The 23,904-nt window shown below is 35.7% G+C and overlaps 1 protein-coding gene across 1 annotated transcript in view; it reads left to right on the forward strand.

The window, feature by feature from the left end:
• Positions 1 to 23,696, forward strand: part of EMC2 (ER membrane protein complex subunit 2) — a 42,590-nt gene extending 18,894 nt beyond the window's left edge. The window contains exons 4-11 of the mRNA XM_063299597.1: positions 803 to 888; positions 2,582 to 2,639; positions 10,222 to 10,307; positions 10,467 to 10,526; positions 12,846 to 12,927; positions 13,843 to 13,953; positions 16,519 to 16,623; positions 23,382 to 23,696. Of these exons, the coding sequence (XP_063155667.1) occupies positions 803 to 888; positions 2,582 to 2,639; positions 10,222 to 10,307; positions 10,467 to 10,526; positions 12,846 to 12,927; positions 13,843 to 13,953; positions 16,519 to 16,623; positions 23,382 to 23,468 (675 nt within the window). The 3' untranslated portion in view covers positions 23,469 to 23,696. The remainder of the gene's footprint in view (positions 1 to 802; positions 889 to 2,581; positions 2,640 to 10,221; positions 10,308 to 10,466; positions 10,527 to 12,845; positions 12,928 to 13,842; positions 13,954 to 16,518; positions 16,624 to 23,381) is intronic.
• The last annotated feature ends 208 nt before the right edge of the window (positions 23,697 to 23,904 follow it).

Raw genomic sequence — 23,904 nt, forward strand, 5'->3', positions numbered from 1 at the left:
TTTTGTTGAAGAGCAGAATCCAACTCTGTTCTTTTCACCTTCCTTTGTGTCTGTAATCCCCCATACAGTCTTTCAAAGTCAGATCCATTTTTTTAATTGACACTCCTGTTTGAGGTCTTACCTTTTGTTACCACTTTTATTCATTACAATTACCTGATGTGACAAATACCAGCTTTTCTGTGGCAGTTTTTACATGTAGAACTTCCAGCTACAAAACATTTAATCTTTTTATGTCTATATAATATGCATGTTTTATTATTTTTCACAGCTTCTAATCATGTCTCCAAGAACTTGTGATTCCTCCAAAGTGGTTGAATTTGGAATCTGTTTCAGTCTAAAAGGGCGTATTAGATTTGCATTTAATAGCTGTTACTGACTTAGCTAAAAATGATTGCTTTCATTTTATGTAATAAACTTACTTGTGGGTAAATCCTAAATTTAATGCAATTTATTTTGGGTATAAGATGTGTATAAAGAGCTTTTTGCGTTCACTTGTCTATTACTGAATTCTCCTAGAAATGCAAGTTGCATTATCTGTTTGAAAAGCAAAAAACTGATCTTGTTAATTGTTTTTTTAAAAAACTGTTTATTGGATACATTTGTAGCCTAAAGCCTTGGTTCTGCTGTATCCTGGTATCTTTCAAATATTGTTGAAGAAGTGTTAATAGAATATTTCAGGTTGCACTGGGATGGACCATTGCCAGATGAGTCTCTTAGTTACTTCATTCAAATAAACATCACTCAAATGTTTGAAAATTATGTTCCTTACCTACTCATTTTTCTTTGTATTCTGAATTTATAGTTTTGCCTTCAAGAACTAAGACGGCAATTCCCTGGGAGCCATAGAGTTAAACGGTTAACTGGTATGAAATTTGAAGCTATGGAGAGGTAACTGAATTCTAAAGAATATTTTCCAGATGCAGCCTTAAAAAACGTCTCCCGGAATTAAAAAAAAAATCACTGAAGGAGTAAATTGTGTAGTTGAGAGTAAGATATGATACTTATAAATAAATATTAATTAGAATGGAAACATATCAGAAAATGTAATAGAAATATATATTAAAAACTAACATTGTGCAACTTCTAAAATTTAACTACCTTTTAAAGACTAGTAGCATAGTCCAATTTGTTTGACATTGCCTGTGTTATAGAACACTTTGTTCAAGAGTTCTCTGCTTCCCTCATAATCAACTATATAAGGTAGAATCTTCACAATTTGTTTCCTTAAAAATAAAAACTTCTGGTTTTGGAGGAATATCTTAATTTCTTTTTCTGACATCTGTGAAATTTGAAACAAATGGGACAATGGTCTCATTTGTATACTGTTTCCAATTATTTAAAGAAGCTTTCACTATATAAACTGACCAGTTTTGAGCCACAACATTTATTGAACATTTCTGGTGAAAAGAATGGAGAGGGTTAAGCTTACCAGCATTGAGGTTTCCAAAAGTCATCCGTATCCACTAACATAAAATAAAAATATATGGGTAGACCTTGCTTAATGACTGCCCTGTTTAGCAACTGTTCAGAGTTACGACAGCACTGAAAAAGTAATTTTGCGACCAGTTGGCACATTTATGACTGTTGCAGCATATCCGCAGTCATTTAGGATCAACATTCAGGCACTTTGCAACCAGAGGGCGTTTACAACCATTCCAGCATCCTGCAGCCACATGATCGCCATTTGAGCTCTTTTCAACTGGCTTGTGACAAGCAGAGTCAGTGGAGAAGCTGGCAATAAAATTGCAAGTTGCGGTCATGTGATGTCTCACTTAATGACCCACAGTGACCCGCTTAACAACTGAATGGGAAGTGGTGGTGTAAGTCCATCCTGGTCACATGATGTTTTGCTTAGTGACTGTGTTGCTTAGCGACAGAGTTGCTGGTCCCAATTATGATCAGTAAGCAAGGACTACCTGTAATAGAATATGTCTGGCATGGCTTGCTTTCTAGAGAGTGAGAAGCTGTTGTTCTGAGATGTCACTGTTACAACTGGAACCAGCAGCTGAAAATGTTCGAATCTTGCTGAAAGAGCTATGCCTTCAGGTGGTTCTCACACAAATGAGAAGAATCTGGTTATAAAGAAAATTAGACTCTAGTAATATAAAAAAATCTCATACTTCAGTAATGACATATAAATTCTATGTCCCCAGTTCTAGCTTAGATTCCTGGCATCTCCAGGAGTAAATCTGCTGAAACCCATAAAGATGCAATAAAGATGTATAAACTTTTTATTAAGTGATCCTCAAGGCAGGTTACAACGATTTGTTAATCAAGATGAGAAGTCTGCCCACACAGTGTAAGGAAGATGTTGAGTCCAATTTAAAATCCTACTTAAGTAAAGTGCTCTAGTTTCTGCACTCAGGATAACAGCTCCAAATGCCCCAGAACACAATCCAGCCGCTATAATGGATACAAATGAAAAATGTTATACACATTTATGTCCGTATCCAGATGTTACTTTCCAGCAGGTTTGCACATGCTTACATCTTGCTGGGTCAAGTGAATGGCTTTAAATATATAGAGATGTTAGATTGCTGTTAAATTTACCTCCAGGTATTTTCTGTTCATATGTTTGCAGCTATGATGATGCAATACAGTTATATGACAGGATTTTACAAGAGGATTCAACTAACACTGTAAGTTAAATAGAAAAATAAGCGTAGCTTTATTTCTTTGCTTTATATTCTTACACTTTCCTTCTTGTTAATACTTTGGGTTAAAATTTCAACATGTAAATCACCAGATTTAATAAATTTCTTACATGCGGAGCTTATGCTTATTGCCTATGCTGAAGTAGAACTATTTCTTATTGGTATGTTTGAATTCTGGCAGATGCTGTAGACTTCTAAAGAATAGTTTGATATATTTTGAAACTTTAATGAAATTTGTAAAAGTCAGATCATAATTTTAAATAGTTGTGAAAGCAAAATATCAGCTTAGCTTGAATATGAATATAAGTTGTTTTTATACTGACCATTTAAAGGTATAAAAGCTTCACATTTGGTGAAAGCTAAGTGACAATCTTAAACTGGCTTCAGTGATGGTTTTTATTCCCATGTCTTTTGAACTAATTGAAGTGAATTGGGAGGAAAGGAGGCCAAGCACACACCCACATACACCATTTTCCTTGTAATATATTAACGTTGACTGGGAAATTGGTCTGCAATACCAACATACAATTAATATTGCAGCTTACTCTCCTGTCTACTGCTAATCACAGGAGACAGTGGATGTTCTGAACAGATTTTGGAGCCAGGATTGGTATGGACAAGGACAAATAAGCAGAAATGTAACATCGGCAGAATTCTTTTGGGTTAGGAAAACCATTCATCTAATAAAGCGTGCACCAGTTTTAAAGTTATTCTTCCCCTGAAGAATCACGTAAGCAAGTTAAGGGTTGCTTCAGCGGTTTTAATGGAACAGCAGGTGACTTCAGGAGTTGTCTTAACAACTTTGATTGATGTCTCTGCTGTTGCCCAACTGAAGAAAAGTGAACCTCCCCACAATACGTCCAGGGTGGGTTACTGCAATGTATTTTTATGGGGCTGAATTTAAGAACTGTTCATAAATTTCACTCAGTATATAATCTAGTAGCAAAAACGGTAGGAGAGGCTAAGTTTTTGTGATGTGTTACATCAATTCAGGGACTAGCCTAGATTTTTAGTTGTGGTTTTCAAGTCCTGAACAGTTCAACATGAGATTATTTAAAGGATAATCTACAGTATAAATCTGTCCAAGTGTACAGTCAGTGTGGAATTCCTGCTTTTTGGTTTGACAGTAAGAAAATATTGGATTAATATATACAATGAATAAGGCCTCGCATCTTTGGAACTCTCATCTAAGATATGCATGTACTCTTTTCATTTTAAGTTGCTGAGATTTATTTTCTTCTCATGCAAGAAAATTAATTAGAATGTTGGTTTCTTGAATATTTCTTTTTTTAAAAACAGCCTTACTGATTAGAGTGAGGATGAGATACAAATAATTCTGAGAATTAAAAATAATGGATTAATCTGCAATATTTTTGTAATCATATTTAAACAAATCATCCTTAAAATAGTGAGAACCAAAAGTATTAATGCTGTTCTTCCTTTTAGATAAGTAGCTATTCTTTTGGATACAAGAATAAACTGATCAGATAATTTATTAAAAAGTGTATATTGCTTCAGTAGCTTTGAAGCAACTGTGCTTTTAAAATTACTTTGAAACATAAGAAATATTATTCATTTGGAGACACTGAAGTTGCATAGAGCATGTCTGACTTACAGTTAAACCTGAACTAAATGATGAGATATTGAGTTAACTGGAAAACAGTTTTGAAATTGAAATATTGATGCTGTGCTTCCTGTTAACATTTATGCTTTTTGTTGCATATGAATCCAGTTTCTCATATTTCCAATTCAAAACATTGCACCAAAGTTTCTTAAATATGCCAGATCATTAATTTCAGAAGGGTAGTATTACATATGTAAATATTAGTATTGAGTACCTTACCTTACTTAAGTTTATTAATCTTCATTATTGAGCAAATGCCTTTTCTTTAGGCAAATATGGGTAGTTTCATTTTGTGTGCTGGAGAATGAAGGTTAAGTAAAAAGTTTTGATAAATTGTCAGGTATTGGAGTTGTTTATATGTCATCTACCTGTTAATTATTTCCATGTGCACATATGGCTGCTGTAGGAAAATAAATGCTTCATGGTTTTAAACTGAAACTATTCCTGAGTTTGTCTTGGCACTAACCTGAGCTTAAAGCAGTCTCTTATGGTGTGCTGACACATGGAGTTGCTTAGATATATTAAACATTTTCTGTTGTTTGGCAAGTGATACATCAGCTTTCGTTCACATAAGTCATGTAAAGATCACGCATTGCAGGAGCTGACAGTTTGAGACAGGAAAGATACGGGCTGCCTAAGGATGAAAAACAACTTTACTACCCAACAGTTTTTTCCATTAGAGTACAGAGAGTTGTAAACTTTACCTTATATAATAGAAAAGTACATCTTAATGCCAGTCATTACTGTATCTTGCAGCTATGAAATGAGAATAGGAACAAATTAAAAAGAGGCATTAAACTAGATTTCTATATTAATACTAAAAATTAAATGAAGTCCTAATCCATGTACTATTTAAGCACTTTCTTGATGGAAGGTGAAAAACAGTTCTAAGCGATGTAACTTATGTATGGCCAACTTTTGTTACAGTTCATTAGCTTCAACAGAGGAAACCTTGGGTAGGAATTAATCTCTTTCTCCAACTCTGATAGGTTTCCACTCTGAAACTTTACTTCTTTTAGAGCATTTTCCAAAAAATATTTCTGTGTTTGTGGAAGGAAGCAGATGAATTTGGGATATGAAAGTAAATCTTCTCATGGGAAAGTGAGTGAGAATGTGTGATTGTTGCATATGTTCACAAATGTCAGTGTTGTGTCATTATGGGTTTCTGTCCAGTCATCTTAATTATACTATGGGCAGTGGACCAATATGTAATTTTTAGACAGCCTTTTTGGTGCTTTCACAAAACTAGAACGTATCTGTCATAAAACAGTGCCATGGTAAATGTAGACAGTCAGAAAATAATTTTACCGAAAGGAACAACAAGTAACATACCTGAGAAACCCATCCCTTGTACTTTTTCCATTAATGTTGGATGCAGTCCTATATCCAGAACCACTGTTATTTTCTTTAAAAGCTTGTCATAATTTTCATTAACAAACTTTTAATGTTTTTGCATATAAAATAAAATGAAAAAATGCAAAATAATAATAATAGCGCTATTTCCATGTTTTCCATTAACAGAAATGCAATAACAATACGTGTTATTACATGCTTTCATCACATTTTGTTAAACATCAAATTTTCTCAATCCATGCTGATTGTTAGCTCTTAGCTGTACTTCCTCTTGTTTTGCAAAATCATTCATCAACGCATAAGAAACATTCACTTGTAGAACAGATCCTTATATGATTGGAAAGGAATAAAGTTCTGGATCAAAAGGCAGTAGATAGTTCTGTGCATCTGTGGGGGGTGCTTTTCATTAATTGGAGGGATGATTTCTGAAACTAGGAGTCTTACTTGTTTCTATCAGGTCTCAGTAAGATTTAGAAGCTGGAATGTCAGAATTGCTTTTTTTTTTTCCTTCTGAGAACTAACAGTTATTATCTAAAGTGTGCATGCTTACTTTTTTGCAGTGTGCATGTCTGTCTCTGTTCTTCTTGCTTTTAAAATAATGCCTGCATTCCTTCCAAAGTCCTTGGAAACTAATGGGTCATAAGCACTTAAGAAAGCTCAATGCATGCATTACAGAGAAAATGAAAAGATAATCAACATTATCATCCACAGATTAATACGTCATAAGGTCTACCTATTTGAATAATGGACAGGCTTTATTAGAATGAGGAAGAGGTTTTATTCTTTGGAAAAAATGTCTTTGTACTCCAAAAATTGTTCACAATCAGTAACTTACTCCATTAAAAGGTTTTTAAAGGGTATTTGCTTTTCCCTCCCTCATCTATTGGATAAATTAGTTTTCAAATCAGATTAATAAGCAAATCATACGCAATAGCAGATACAGTGATCACCTATATCCAGATTTGGTTAACAAGGGAAACCATCTCTCTTTATCAAGTAACGTCTAAATTTTAGGCTTCATTGTTTTTGTTAAAGGTCACTGTTACAAATTAAGGCAGAGTCACTGAGGACAATAATGGATGTTAGTGTGGAAAGATTGCCCATGAATGTGGCTGTAAGATACTTGATCTTGATTTTCAAGTTGCCAAGTCTATAGGATCTGGCCATAAAGACATCTTTGTGGAAAATTTCAAAGCAAATCATTTTATTTTCAGAAAAATGTCAGCCTTCCCTTGAATAAAATGTTTTTTTAAAATAATTTCAAAATATGTGATATTTTATTACAGTGAAATATATTTCCGATATATTTCGCAAAAGAAAATTGGGTGTAAATGTGGCAGGAATTGATTTCATGACCTAAACATCAACTTTAAGTCGATTTTTGATAAAAGTTTTTTTCAAAAACATATCAGTCTTGTTTCCTAATCAAAAGTTAACATGCATTTAAATCCTCATTTTATTTTGAGCCTATTGACTATTTTTTGTTTAAATGGAGGATTACTTCTTGAGCCAAACTGGGTACTGATAGCTTTTTAAAAAAGTAATAGCTTGAAAAGGTTCATTGTTTACTAAAGAAATAAAGGCTGTACTAGGATACCTTAATTCATTTAATATTGATGCAGTATAGCTGTTTCTTTAATATGAATTACAGGTACTCTTCGAGTTATGACAGCAATTGGGACTGGAATTTTTATTGTTAAGTGATGCAGTCATAAAGTGCGACTGCATCACTTAGCGATGGCAATCCCTGCACTCCCGTTTGCTGTCGTTGACCAAATCCCACAGTCATTAGCGAGGCAACTTGCTGCTGGCTTCCCACAACCAAAGTGAGGGAAGGTTGCATGAGGGTGCAAGGGGGTGCATGAGAAGGCTGGGGAGAGTGTAAGGAGGTGCGTGAGAGGCACAGTGTGGGTCAGGGAGGGTGCAAGGGGGTGCATGAGAGGTGCAGAGTGTTTCACGGAGGGTGCCCAAGGGTGCAAGAGGAGGGTGCACGAGGGTGTAAGGGGGTGCACAAGAGGTGCAGGTTGGGGAGGGTGTGAAAGGTTGCAGGAGAAGTGCGAGTCAGAGGGGGTGCATGAGAGGCACGGGTCAGGGAGGGTGTGCAAGGGTGCAAGGGAGGGTCAGTGAGGATGCAGCGTGGGTTAGGGAGGGTACAAAGGGTGCGTGAGGATGCAAGGGAAATACAGGAGGGTGCACGAGTGGCCGGTGCAGCGTGAGCACAGAGGGGCTGAGGGAGGGTGCACAGGTGGTGGAGATTGACTTCCCTGCCAGCTTCCCCATTGACTTTCTGAGGAAGCTGGCAGGGAAGGTTGCACATGGCATTCATGTGATTGTAGGGCGCTGAGACTGGTCATAAGTGCAAACCAGTTGCCAAGCACCCAGATCACGATCACATGACTGCGGGTATGCTGGGATGGCCGGAAGTCCAAGGACGGGTTGTAACCACCATTTATTCAATGCCATCATAATTTCGAACGGTTGCTGAACAAATGGTCGTAAATTGAGGACTATCTCCATATCTTTCTTTTAAGCGTGATGGCTTTGCAGAGTTAGTAATATAGTTTTTTTGTTGTAGTAGTAAATGCTGGGAAATGGATAGGGGGAAATTCCGTGTCACCACTTCTGCAAGGTCGAGTAGAACAGATCAAGTTGCAGATAATGTTTTGATGAGGCCCCAAAATCGTTTTTGAATGAAAAGGAAGGAAAGAAATGTATTTCAAGGTAGTTCTCAGTATTCTCTTCTTTTGAAAAGAATCCCAAATTCTTTTACAGATAGATTCTAGTATAATATCCCTGCCTATCAGAATATGCAGTACCATAAATTAGTTGCTGTATGAACGGAGATAAATCTACCTCTGATTACTCTAATGCGTCCATCGTTTTGCATTTAATATGGCAAGTATGTAAGAGTTGGGTAGTAGGACCAAAAGAACACATAATGGGTAGGCTTGACTCCACACGTGTCTGAAGCCTACTTGTATTTAGTGCAGTGCAGTACAGCATTCACTTGCTTGAAAAATGTCCTGCCAGCAAAGATAGAACATAACTGCAGCGTACGGCATGACTTTCATGGGTTCAAGCTGCCAACTCCTTAAACCAGTGCTGCTTCAACCGGGCAGTACCCATTTTTTAGTGATAGTTTGGGGCACAAGCTATTTTTACATCTGTTAGAACTTGGAATTTGGGAAGTAATGACTTCTTTAGGATTGCTGAAAGAATGATGCCGTATATCCAGAGAACGTAGCACTTGTAAGTGTGTAGCTATTGTGGGTCTAATTTTTTTCAAGCTGACAGTAAAACAGAATGTGGGAGAAAGATGGAACAGAAATTGGGCAGAGTGATAATGGGAGATCGGTTTATTAAGTACAGATAACTTGGTTGTTAATTTTCCAAGTTTAAAATTCCAATTTCATATAAAGTAGTAGTGGTTCCAAAATTTACCCGGCGATTGCTTTCTTTTAAGAATATACTATTCAGGAGGACTTAAAAGTCTGCGGTTTAAGAAAGTTGCTTGGCCACCTGTAGCATAAGGAATTTCACGCCCTGTTTAATGCAGGTGATCTTAGTATTAGGTACTGCGCACACCCCACCAACTTCATCCTCTTCGGAGGTGATCAAATGTCCTTTAGCAGTGCAAGATAACGATCGGTTTTGTACATGCGTACTAGAAAAGGATATAATGTTTCCACTACTGAGAAGCTTAGGAGTCTGAATGGCTTCTGTTGTGTGGGAATCCTGCAGTTTACAAATAGAGCGGCAGCGGCTGGGAAGTCTTAATTCCAGATCATTTGAGGAGGCCCTACTTGTGTGTCTTTGAAGGAACAGCATTCAGAGGTGAAATGAAAGAACCCCTCTCATGGCAATGAACTGTCTCCTCAGCTGCTACAAATGAAGCTTGTTTTAAAAAGGGGGTAGGGAATCCGCAGTGTGGTGGATGGTTTGTGCCCCAGACTGTTAGGGCCCGCCTTTTGTTTACCTGTTATGAAGCTGTTAATTCAGTGGAACAGCTGCCAGATAACTTAGAGTTTAAGTAGCTGTAATAGCAGCTGAAATGTTCTTAGAGCTGTAATACTGCCAGGAATCCTTTGCATAGTATTGGCTACCTTTTTATATGATTACTGCAATATGCAGAGGCTGCTTCAGTAAATCCAGATTTCTGTTTTGAGCTTTATGGAACATTGCTTCTAAAAGATTCTTTAGAACAGGAAGAAAAAAATCTTGGAAACCTGGAAGTACGGTTTGGTCATCTCCAGTGGCTGTCTCACTGTGAGACAAAAGCCATAAATGATAGGCTGAAAGTCTTTGGGGTTCTTTAATGGTTGTAATTATCAGAATCTGGACAATCACTTATGATACGTACAGCTTGCACATATAAATTAAAACGTAATGTCAAAACAAGAAGGCTGTGTTTAAATCTCTCAGCGGGATGTCATTGTGTATGAGTCTGTGTGTAAACTCCAGTCAAGCAGTTGCTCAGCAATACAGTTTTTCTGTCATTAAAATAATAATTTGCAAAATCAAATTGCCTGTTTCTCAAAAACCCAGGAGGGATCTATGAGTACATAATCTTCTGTTAATTTTAACCTATAGGCAGCACGTAAACGTAAGATTGCCATTCGGAAAGCCCAGGGGAAAAATGCTGAAGCCATCCGAGAGCTGAATGAGTATTTGGAACAGTGAGTGTTTTATAAGAATATGCATTGTGTTCTGGTATCCTAATCTCTCTTTTTAATTAAAAAGGAATTTACATTTGATTTATTTCTTTGCCACCTTGCTGTTCATTTTATAGAATCTGTTTTTCACTGTTCCCCTCCCCCCCCGCTTCCTTTCTTCAGGTTTGTTGGTGACCAGGAAGCCTGGCATGAACTTGCAGAGCTTTACATCAATGAACACGAGTAAGTTGTTTGCAAAGCCTAGTTCATGAAGGGCCGAGGAGGGCTTTTTTGACATACAGAAAAGGATTGCTTTCTCAAAGTGATTATTGGAAGATCCCCAAGTTTATGCTAGTAGAGTAAGTAGGTATACATACAACTGTGGCCATTTCCCAGTGGCCATTTTTTTCCTTTTTATAAATAGGAAGGAGTTTTTAAATTTTTTATTAGAATGCATTTTTATGCACTTGTCAAACTTACTTTGTTTAAGCTGGCATATTTGGTAGCTTGGTTGCAAACATTTAATTAATACTGTGTGAAGTACCGATTCCCTAAATTAAAAAAAAAGGCATGCATGAACTGTACTTAAAATTTATCAGTCTTCTCTGAAGAGACAGGCGAGATATGATTTGCAGCAAACATGAATGTTTTCCAAACAGTAAATAAACTGACATTAAAAATGTTGTCTCTTGGATAAGTAACAGCTTGCAATCAAGAATGTTAGCACTTTCTATTGGGTCCTTAACGTTTTTGTTAGCTTTTTATTGCTTTAGTGACAAGGGGAAATCCCAGTGTGAACGGATTAGTGCAGAGCTTCCGTTCACACATTTTTTTTTAATATATGGCATTAATTCTAACCTTCATTCCAAAAGCAAATTATTGTGTTTTTTCTCTCCAGCTTTATTTTTTCAGCCCAGATCTAATTATTACTGTGTTACTGCTTTCCCTGCTTCTTTTGAAGAATAAGAAAGTAATGAGGTTCTCAGAAGGAAAGCAGCCATTCCTATTGAGTTACCAAAAATAGTTTTAATTCTCCTTTTTAAAAAGTAGCTTAAGTTTGTTGTAAAGGCCATAGACTTCAACACGTAATTTTAGTGACATTGCTCTCGATATATATAATCTAAGTGCAATATTTATAATAACTGATATTTAAGGGGTTTGGAAACATAATATTATGCTGTTATTATTAGCTTCCTGTGGCATATTTCATTAACACCTTTATTATGACATACTCTTTCATGGGCTAGATCCTACTTTGTCAGAAGCATGGATTATTACACTCAATTCACAGGTGCCAATTAAAAATGCCTATTGCTATAAATTTAATAGCAAGCATAAATAGTAGTGTAGATAAAATTAGTGATTAAAAGAAAGTCTGCTATAACTGTTAAGCAGAATTACATTTTGAAGCTAATGTTCTTACAACGTTAATAAGTGATGTGGGTGCTCATGTGGAATTTTGTGGAGGAAGTTGGTTGCCAGAAGAGTCAGTATTTCCCCATTTTTTATTTACTCCTCCCCAAGCCATTTTCTAAAGAAGTAGCGCAGAAAAGGCTGTGAAGAATTTCAGTAAATTCTCTTCAGGGTTCAGTAAATGTAGCACAAGGGGTTAAACATCCTTTCTCCTTTTAAGTTTGTTGCATCCTTATTAAGGATGAATTAAGATCTGCAAATGAAGTTCAGTTCTGAATATTGTTGATGACAGTTATCAAGTTTCCTTAAGCAAACAAGGCTTTTGATGTGGTTGTTCTACAATTAAGGCAGTTCCTTTGTTTGCATTTGTTTTTAGGTGTGGTTTTGTAGGATGAAGTCTGATTTTGTAATAAAAGTTGTGGATTTTGTTCTGTTCCTTTTGAAAATGTGGGCTTGGAACACATGTTTGCTAGTAAATCATTGCAGCAACTAAGCATGTACTCTCTCTTGTTATCATATACAAAGTTTAAGAAGTCAGTTGCCACAGATCTTGAAAGCTTGTAGAAGTTGTGTTTATTTTATAAAAAGCCTCTGTTCGAAGGATGCCTGTTTGACTCTTCAAGATGCATGTCTTTAAGGACATTATTGATCATATTTAGCTTACATGAACAGTCAAACTACTATAATGAAGAATCATTTAAAACCAAGTTGTATATAAAAACACCCTGTACTGTACCTTTCATTTTTTTGTAACTTTGAGAATTGAGAAATTTGGTACAATCTTTAGAAATCTTTCTTTCTTCCTTTTGCTAAATAGAACTTACGGGTTACATCTTCAGTAAGATTGTGAACTGCAGATGCTCCGAGGAGCAGTATATCTTTTTGTGGATATGGTTTCTGTGAATCCAGTCCAGTCCAATCCAATCCAATCTTATTCAGTCTGCAAAATCTTATCCACAGAAATTTCTTTGTCACTTAAATTGAATTTAATTTACCACTTTCTGCTTTGGCCTGTTCTGTTAAAAAAAAAATATCTATTTTTACTATAATAATTTTGACATTGCTTTTGTCCTGCTATTATAATAAAGACACCCAATGTTTCTGTCTTTTTTTTTTTACCTCTCCTTTTAAATATTTCTTTGTCTTCAGCTATGCAAAGGCTGCCTTTTGCTTGGAGGAACTCATGATGACTAATCCTCACAACCACTTGTACTGCCAGCAGTTTGCAGAGGTGAGTATTTTAGAATACTATGAGCAGCTAGTAATTGTCCAAAAGGAGTTGTCATGAGTAAGGATGGCGAGCAGGGGGCTCCCATCCAGGCTGTAAAGCGCATGCGTAGCACTGAGGAATTAGGTAGCCATTCCAAGAGACACCGATCGGGCCCGCCTTAACCTTTGGGGTTTATATGTCTGGGTTTTTCCCACGCTTCTTCAGTTTGTTAGGATTTCCCTGTTATGTAGCAACAATAAAACACTAGAGACCTGTTCCTTGTCTCAGCGTGGTTCCTGGCTGTTAGGACAGGAGTGGTCAATTGGCCAGATATACTGTCTTTGTAGCCTGCTTGTTTGTCATCTCCGGTGGCTACCCATTCAATTTCTTTTCTCATGATTGGATCACATCCTTTTCCCCCACGACATCTTTCTTGTTTTCTAGTCAGAAGTCCTTCTTTTTTAATGAGGATATATTTATGGGTTTTTTTTTTCCTAAATAACAAATTTAAATTAAGTTTTTTAATCTTAAATTTGATTTTTTTTAATCTTTTAATTTGTTATTATAATCTGTAAAAGGAAAGTCCACAAAGGCATACTTTCTTATATATTAAACAGAACTAATCTTACTTATATATTTGTCTTCTGCTGAACAATTAAATTATTAATAATTGAAATGAGTTTATTTAACTATAGGTAAAAATGGGATACAGGGATGCAAACTGGTATATGCAGGCCAAATCACTAGACCGTAATCTTCAGATGGATTCCTGAGAAAGCCTGAATTAAATATCTAACATCAAATATCTCATATGGTAAAATTTCTTTTTAGGGAGGAAAATTGCCTAGCTTTTCCATGTATATAATGTATGATAAGTTACATTTTGGAAAAAGTGTATCTTTAGAAAGTCTGTTAAAGTAAACATTTAATTTACAGGTTAAATATACTCAAGGAGGGCTTGAAAACCTTGAGCTCTCACGAAAATATTTTGCTCAGGCATTGAAACTGAACAACCGAAACATGAGAGCATTGTTTGGACTTTACATGGTAAGTCCAGAAAGCAGTGTATTTTTGTTCTAAAATAATTTACCTTGCTGTTTAAATTTGGGAAAGGAAGGTGGAAAAGGTGACATTTTCCAAACTTACTAGCAGAAAAGAAGGAATATTTTCAAGATCTACTGTGAGAAAGCCTGGATTGGCTCATTTCTTCTTTACTGATAAGTAGATTTACTTAGCATTAGTAACAAATTCATATTTTATCTCCATTTTATTATTCACCGCAGTACCAGCATTCTCAGTATTGAATTATGGTGACACCGTAGTCACACCATAAAAGTTAAGGTGAAACTTAAGAGTGACGTTCATTAATTTATTCTACAGTATATGCAGATTTTCCAATAAATTAGTTTGCCTTAAACTAATCCATTGGAAAGATGACTTTGAATAGTTTTGACTTCAGATATCTTTTCAGCTTTGAAAAATTAACACCTTTTACATGAATATTTTTTCTAAAAAAAGAGTAAATACTATTACATTGTCCTGTTCCATTGTATTAATAGAGCGTGTATAAGCAGTGAAATAGATGTATGCTTGTGATGATGTTTGTTTGTTCACTCATTCATTCATTCATTCATTCATTCATTCATTCAATCTACATGGTTGTCCTTTTCAAACAAGTGCCTCTGGATGGCTAACAACAATTTTTAAAAAAGCAAAAAGCAACAAAAATTACAAAATAAATAGATAATTGGCAGCCAAGATAAAAACAACAATTTAAAAAAAACCATCAATACGAATGCAATACAAATATTCCGATAAAACTTTTAATAGTTAAAGCAATGTTTTCCTATCCTGAAATTTTATTTATGTAGGAACTCATTATCCTGAAATTTTATTTATGTAGGAACTCATTATGGGTCCCAGCAGCTTCAGCCAGCATGGCACAAGTGAGCATTGTTGGGAGTAAAGTTCATCAACATCAAAGTGATCAGAGAGGTTTCTGATCTCAGATTTATAGACAGAACTCTGAAAACAATGAAATAAAGCCAGAACCAAGAGAAATGGTTTTGAAGTTAGATATTTACATCCAGTTTTATACTGTAGGAGCCATATGTTACTGGTGCTTCTCTGCTTCCCTCTTGAGAATTGAAATTAGAATCTTTCTCCATCTCACATATTTCCTATTAACAAAGACTCAAGCATTAGCTGTCATAATTAAAGAGAAGCAGTAATACTGAGACAACTTTCTTGACAACTTTCCAAAAGATAAAGCATTCTTCTTCATTAAATGTTTTTAAAAAACCTCTTAAGTATATCCATGGCTGTCCATCCATGGCTTTGCCAATTATACACCTGTTCTTTAGTATTGATCCATGAAATCAAACTCATTCAGGTGCTAGATCTTTCAAATTTTGATTAAAAAGTATGACTAAAGCATGAGTAGATGATTTTCAATTGATCTGCTTTTAAAGTAGTGCTGTAAATTTCTGCTAGTACTCCTGAAACAGCAGCTGTCAAGTTTACCAGAATTAAAATACTGTAAATAAAGCACAATAAGTCAGCAAGAAGATTGAATATTAAATGATAATTTCATGAAATGACAAAACATTTCTTCTCTCAAGTTGATTTGTGACTGTCACTTAACGATCTGTTCATGAAATTTGACTTTTTATATATATATATATAAAAAATGCAATATCAAATAAAAATTTTCATAGCACTAGCAATCAGGATATGCTACCTTTGCATTGTTTGCATTTTCTGGAAACAGAGTCTTTCCTGTTCTGTATGTATGAAAAGCAACTCTTATTCTGAAATTATCCCAACATGTTATATTTCAGGACTACATCCAAAATAACACATTTCTTATACACAGTCACATCTTCAGTATGAGTTAGTATTAATTCTGATGGTATTGCCTCCAGAGTTCCCAAATCGTTACTAAATCTTTGGTCTGAATCCGAAGTGACTATTTTAGGTGCAGCTTGAGGCTTGGCCATATATACTGTTTTTGTTTTTTGTTTTTGTTTTTAAGTAGCAAATCTCTGTACAGTATGGCAAAATGATATGGTAAGCATATCAGTTAAGTAATTACAGCCCCTAGTGTATATGAGCCAAGCCTATATGAGTTGTATGTCTGGCCCCCAGTGCAATTGTTTCATTTAATTATGTTTTATTTATTTTGCCATTTTCCTTTCTGTTTGATGTTTTTAACCCTATGGCTGTCCAGAGTCACTTGGCAAGTGGACAGCCATATAAGTTGAACAAATAAATAAATACCTGTGTTTCAGAAGCTGTTCCATGACATGGGGGGGCGGGGGCGGCTGTTGTTTGCAAACTACAAAGTTGAAGAAATTCAGAAAACTAGCTTTTTGTATTTTGGTGGGCAAATCTACTACCACGTCTATCGCTTTTGTCCAACAGAACCAAAATATTTATGTATTGTTCTGAATTCTGATGTTATCATTTCAGCATAGGTGATAGGACAAGATACATTTCAATCCATCTGGTCACACATTTTTGCTGCATTGCTTAACTGTGTTCCATATGTATACAGTGTTTTAGTTTAATAGCCAAGATTTTTTCCTGATATTTTTCCTAATGTACTTCTAGTCTGCCAGCCATATTGCGTCCAATTCCAAGGCTAGTGCAAAAGTGAAAAAGGATAATATGAAGTATGCTAGTTGGGCTGCAAATCAGATCAATAGAGCTTACCAGGTGAGTATTTCGTTAAACTCAATAAAATGTGCGTCCTGTGCCAGTTTTTAAAACTTGTTTGGTGTAGAAGTGGAAAGTTTAAGATGATTAGAAAAAGCCATGCACATACATATTTGGGTGATGGCCTATATAATACAGAGTTTTTAAAAATCATTCTTCTGGAATCATGAATATACAATAAAAATTAGTTAATTTCTGAATATGTGAATGTTATTGCTTTCAAAAGGACATATTGAGCAAGTACAAAATATGCACCATGCCTGTCTTTTATGTCTTTTTTTCCAGCACTGCATCCTTAGACATTCTTTTTTTCCACATCCCATGAGACACAAAGCTATTGTGTCTCAGTGTCCTTTATTAAATGTACTTCTGATGGGCTTTCTTAGTTTATTTGTTACGTTATTGTATTTACTGTACTTATCTCTGGTCTTTTATCATGGGTGTCTACCCTAATTTCATCTATATCAACCCTGGATGTCCTTAACTTCACATCCTAGCTAAATAATGCTTAGGATCATCCAACTCAGATTACAGTCCTGTGTAGAAAAAGAGATGCCAGATGTTCCAACTGGCTTTAGAAAAGGCAGAGGAAAACAAGGCATTATTGCTGATGCATGCTGGATAATTGAGAAAGCCAAAGAATATCAAAAAGAAGTCACTATGTGCTTCATCGATTATAGAATGGCCTTTGATTGTGTCAATCACATCAAGCTCTAAAAAGCGATCAGGAAAATGGAATCCCAGAATATCTCATTGTCCTCATGAGAAATTCATATACAGGTCAGGAAGCCACAGTACAGACAGAACATGGCAAAACAGACTGGCTTCAGGTTGGCAAAGGAATATAACAAGGCTGTATACTCTCCCCTATATACTATATGCTGAATATATATTATGGGAAGCTGGATTGGAAGAAGATGAATGGTTTTACAATTGGAGAAAGAAACATCAATAATCTATGCTATGCTGATGGCACTACCCTGATAGCCAAAAATGCAAAGGATCCACAAGCTACAGTAATAAAAGTTACTGTTACAAGGAATGCAGTGAAAAAATAGGACCAAAATTAAATATAAAGAACACCAAACTGATGACAACAGGTAGAACAACCAGCCTTAGAACTGACAATGACGATACTGAAGAGGAGATAGCTTCTGCCTTTTAGGATCAACCATCAACAGTAAAGGAACAAGCAATCAAGAAATATGCCACAGACTAGCACTTGATAGAGCAGCCATGAAGGCCTTGGAAGAGATATTCAAATGCCATGATGTGTCTATACCTACAAAGATCAGAATCATGCCAGCCATGGTATTCCCTGTGACACTGTATGGAAGTGAAAGTTGGACTTTAAAGAAGCAGAATAGGAAGAATATTGGTACCTTTGAACTTTGGTGTTGGAGAAGACTCTTGAAAATACTGTGGACAGCCAAGAAAAGAAACCAACGGATCATTGAACAAATCAACGCAGAGTTCTCACTCGAGACACAAATGACCAAGCTCAAATTATCCTACTTTGGACAAATTATGTGAAGACCTAGCTCTCTGGAGAAGGCCCTAACGCTGGGAAAGGTGGAAGGAAAGTGAAGAAGAGATCAACCAGGAGCAAGGTGGATGGATGCAGTTACACTGGCAATGAGTGTACTGTTGGAAGACTGGAAAGACCAGGTTAGGGACAGATCATCATGGAGAAAATCTATGTGGTCATAGGAGTCAACAACAACTTGATGGCACATAATCGGTTGTGAATAATGCATTGAATGCTTGCTTGCTTGTTCATTCAATTTGTAAAGCCACCTAGTTGTTGAACAATTCAAGGTGGTTATGGTCCAGCATTCTTGCTTTTGGGAGCCTTAGCATCAGTATATTGCAATCTTCATGAACTACCCAATACTGTGTTTCTTCACACTGCTGTAAATATCTGTAGTGTATGCATTGCTACAATAGTGCATTATAGTAGTTTGGTTTGGAAGGTAAGAAGGTTATCTTAGTTTAATAAAATAGCCTATTGCTTTGGGTAATTGGTTCATTCTTAATCATTGACAATGGATGCTCTGTTTTTATTTTAATAAAGATTAAATACCGAAGCACACATAGTTTAATAATCTGCAAATTAGTTTTCTTGATGTAAAAAGAGAAGTATCTTTATGAAATTGACTTAAAAATATCTGTTAGTAATTTGTAAACTTGCTGCTAAAATTCAGTTCTGTAAAGTTAGATACTAACAGTGACCTATATGCATTATTTCTAAATTCAGCAGTACAAATTAGAAAATGCAATTTATATTTTATAACTTTATGGTCCAGTTCCAAAGCTATTGGGAAGTTATGCTGGAAGTGAATCAAAACTATTGTAATTTGGCTCCTCTCTCAGTTGATACTTAACAGAACAGTTGCATTGTTGCTCAACTAAAACATACTTAAAACAAATGTCAGCATTTCTTGTGACTTCAAATATTTATGATACATTGCACACTTCAGCTGCATTTTAACAGAAAAGTGACAGATACCATATCTAGCTGAAAACTGCAAGGGGAATTTAAGTATGTGGGATACAATTACATAAATGAGAAATTGGCTTGAATATCAAGTTTACACCCTATCCTTACAAAAGATGCCATAAGAAACTCTGCTGAATAAATACCAAACTTTGCTTGACCTGAGTGCACCATGTGGTTTGTCTTGTTTATATATTTGTATTTAAAACTACTGAAAACCTAAAAACCCAGCAAATGAACTGAGAATGTACGTATTGTTTCTTTAAAAATTCTCTTTTGCTAAAGGTTGCCACCTTGTGAGCAAAGCAATGAAGTGTTGATATTCCTTTTTTTTTTTTGCTTTTTAAAGGAGGGTGGAAGAAGAGCTGAAGTTTTAAGCAAGTAAATAACTCCATAGATAATAAGTTGGATGTGTTAGATCCTGAAGCATTCCTGTATGCACAGAGGAATTGCTAACTCCTCTGGTTTCAGCAACCCTTTGCCCACTATTGGATGGATGGATGTATGGATGGAGATAGATAGATTTGTTTGTTTGTTTGTTTATTATCCCACCTTTATTATTTATTAATGGCCTTTAGAATTTCCACATATCTACAGACTTTTGGTGCATGTGAATTGAGTGGGGGAGAGAGATTGAGAATCACCACTAGATCTTCTCTTTTATTTTGGGTTTCTTTACATGCTCGCTCTGTTCAGTTAATATGATTTCATGGAGTGTTCACCAAGTAAACAGAGTTCAGCAGTCCCTCCCTCAGTGAAATCAAGCTGTGGCACAATCATCCATAAGTACCACTCAGCTGCATGCATTAGGTCAACCTTTGTTTAGGAAGCATAAATGGTGGCCTTTAGGGAACTACGACTTCTTTCTTTTACATTTTTTGCTTCAGCAAACTAATGTGGCCATTCCTCATGCTGTTTCCTGTTACAGCATAGAAGAAGCTCTTTTGAGAAAAAGGATTAATATTTTTTTTAGAGTAGCATGTGATACCACTGCTTCTGAATACTTTTAATTTTATTTGTCTGAGGATTCAATTTGAGAAAACATGCCCAGAGTTCAATTCTAATTGAAATTAACAGATAGGAAACCAAGAGCCTATATCCCTATATTGCTTGGGCCATCCACCAAAAATTATTGTTCGCTTTGCTTCAGCTGTAAAATATTCCTCCATGCTTAAAGCACACTTGCTAATATCCAGCTGAAGGTGTACCTAGCTGTCATAAACTATTAGAAATAATACAATTTAAAGAAAACCCTTCGACTACATTTAGAGCTTCTTAGATTTTTTAAAAACAGCTAATAAAATGATTCAGATAGATGTGTACAAAATTATGTATATTAAGAAATTGATGGGGAGTTTTCTCTAATTCTACCTCTTATGCTAAAACCAAGAATAATCCAATGAAACTAAATATAGAGAGATTCAAGGCAGACAAAAAGAGATACCTCGTCTGCCGTTTTAAGTAAGCTGGACCAGGAAACCAATCTCCAGAGGAAGGCTAGAACAGTATCTTTCTGAGATAGGCTCTAGTAACAGAATCTTGCAAGTCTGCCTGTGGTTCATCTCCCCAGCCTCTGATACCCCAATGAGTCAGGGAGGAATCAGCCTGAGCCTCTTCTTAATACTATCTCCCTTTCCAAGGCGTAAGGAACGCTTTTGCCCTTTTAGTTTCCATAAGAGTTTCTGGATCTTTGCTTCAGGGCCATCTCCCTGGCTCTTGACATTCATACAGCATAGGAGAAAACTTTGGAATTACTGTGATGGCTACATGTTACTTAATGTGGAAAGATGGTACCAATAGCTAATAGTCACAATGACTGAGTACAGACTGTGTTTCTAGATAAAGCTAAACCAGAAGTTTTATTGTGGTTCACCCCTCACACTAAACCAGAAAGCAAATAATGGCTAGTTCCTTAGAGTGGCCCTGTTTGCCTTGCGGGTTATAGAGAACTTTTAGCCATCGGGTTCCTACCATAGTTATATTTTATTATATATTATATTATTCTATAGTTTAATATGGCTTTTATCTATGTTTTGTTGTAAACTGCCCAGAGTCCCTTCTCCAGGGAGATGGGCGGTGATAAATTTGATTAATAAATAAATAAACAAATAAATTACAGGTAGGTCATGATTAGTGCAAGTTTGAATGATGCAATATTTGATTCAGTGTGAATTGTAAATCGATACTGACCCAAAATTCAGTTAATGCAAGGGTAGCGCACGCAATTGCAGTTGGGGTTTAGACACTGATAATCTTCATGTGTCCAAAATGGAGAAAAGGAAGATTTCGTCAGAGGAAAACAGTACAAGTTTTAAAAAGAAGAGCCAGTTTGGTGTAGTGGTAAAGGCACCAGGCTAGAAACTGGGAGGCCGTGAGTTCTAGTTCCACCTTAGGCATGAAGCCAGCTGGGTGACCTTCAGCCAGTCACTCTCTCTCAGCCCTATGAAGGAGGCAATGGCAAACCACTTCTGAAAAACCTTGCCAAGAAAACTGCAGGGGCTTGTCCAGGCAGTCACCAGGAGTCAAAAACTGACTTGGAGGCACACAAATTCAAAAGGAAGAGGCTTGTTATTACATTACTTGATGTAACTTGGTGTAACTGCATGACATTAATGTGGTCATAGCACCACTAAAACAGGATGCGATGTTGGAATGCCTGAATCTACAGTAGATTTTTTAAAATTTTGCTTTCTATAAGTACTCTGTGACTTTGTTAACCATAAATTTAAATTTTAAGTATATTCTTTTTATCCTTCAGTGTAATAATTTATTAATATACATTAAAAATTATGTTTAAAATTTTCATTGCCTATTTCCATCGAGCTGGAACCAATTACTGTATTTTTCCATAGAAATATCACTTTGAATAGTGCGAGTTTGAATAATGCAACCATTTCATGGTTATTAACTGCACCAGTCGAGACCTACCTGTATATTACAGTGTAGTTTGAGGAAAGAACTGAGCTGCTACCTTTGGTAAACTGGTATGATCTGGCTTACGGTACCAGTTGGCGTAGAACATGAGCAGCGCACACAAACATCTCACCTAAAGAGTGTGCCAAATTACATAATGTATATGATTCAGGGGCATGTCTCCTCCAGCCCTGTATATTAGTGGAACTGTATGAGAGAAAATGTATAATTACAGTGGTGTAATAAAATATAATAATATAATAAATTAAAATATATCTATGTTATTAATATTGAAGACTCCTTCTCTGTGTCTGTCTGCTTGGCACCACAATAAAATTGTAGTGTCTTATTGTTTCAGTAATGCCAATGCTATTCAAGGGAGCAATTTTTCAGATTAACAGGAAACATTATGCTTGTTAATGCCTCATATTTCTTTTAATGTATTTAAAAATATAATAAATCAAAGATTTCTTAGTGCACTTTGGCAATCAGCTTTATCCTTCCCTTAAATCCAAATCCACAGTATTTAGTCAATTTCTGAAGAGGGTAGAGGGGGCTATTCCTACATAATCTTTTTGTTTCCTTTATTTTCTTTGAAATCTTAGTTTATAGAATCAAGATTCCACAAGTTTAAAAATAGTTCAGAGGGTCAAAAGCAGGTTAATAGTTAATCTTGTTTCAGATGTAATGTTACCTCTCTAAGCATCAAATATTGTCATGAGATGTTTAATAAATTAATTATGAGAAAACAAACACACTAATCAGGCAATCTAGTATTCAGGGCAACATTTATTGAAGAAAAATATTAAATTGGATATATATGACATGCTCATTTATTAACAATTGAGAACAGATTGTTACAGTGACACACAAAAAATAAAACTATTCTAAGTTGTTAGATACATTTTTCATACGGCATAAGATTGGGAGAATAAAATATTAGCAATGCTCTACTCCATCTACAGTTGTCAGGTGTTCTAGCTACCACTCACTGTTCATATAGTTTGGGGACCAGCGGTTACTGCATGCATTAGGAGAGTCGGCGGGGGGAACAGAGGCAAAAAATATAGTGGCTGTGGTTGTGTGATTGAAACTCTACCTCCTTTTAAAGTGGGTTGCATGAGTGAGGCTTTGATTGTATGATCACAGTCCGTTTCTTAACTTTTTTTTACTGCTCCCCTCCCACATCCCTGGTAAACACTTTAAACACTTAAAATGTATTCCTTTACAATCAAATTTTGCTTAAATAAAGTTTTTGTAACTATTGGAATCTATGGCTGCCTTTGTCTACTGTCCTTCTTTTATTGCACTTGTTTTTAAAAAGTGATTTTTTTGTCTTTTTGCATAGTATGCTGGCCGTAGTAAGAAAGAGACCAAGTATTCGCTGAAAGCTGTAGAAGACATGTTGGAGGCCCTGCAAATCACTCAGTCATAAACTATAGGAAAGATGACCGGTGATAGATCCTTTTCTCCAGCTCCATGGCTCAACTTCTCTCCTCACAGACTTAATGTTAATTTTAAATGCCTCATTATGTTAACAGTGGTTCATGTTAGTAAAAGTTGCTATCTTGAATAATGTGTTTTATAAAAATGTAAGATTTCTATTTATTGCTTCTATGATGAAAAGCCACAGCGGTTAATAAAAAGAGTAAATTTTATTGAACATCAGCCTCTTCAGACCTTGTAAAGCAAATGCTTAAGCCATAACTTGATGTAAAAATAAATTAAGCGATAAAGCAGGATGATTTATTGCACGTAAGTGGAAGTGCTGGAGACTTGTGCATAAATATGAGTTCCATATGGTACGTGAACTATTTTATGGAACAGAGCTAAGAGTTCACCATAATGATCAAGCAATATTCAGCTGGTAT

This window comes from Candoia aspera, chromosome 3 (assembly GCF_035149785.1).
Source record: "Candoia aspera isolate rCanAsp1 chromosome 3, rCanAsp1.hap2, whole genome shotgun sequence".
NCBI lineage: Eukaryota > Metazoa > Chordata > Lepidosauria > Squamata > Boidae > Candoia > Candoia aspera.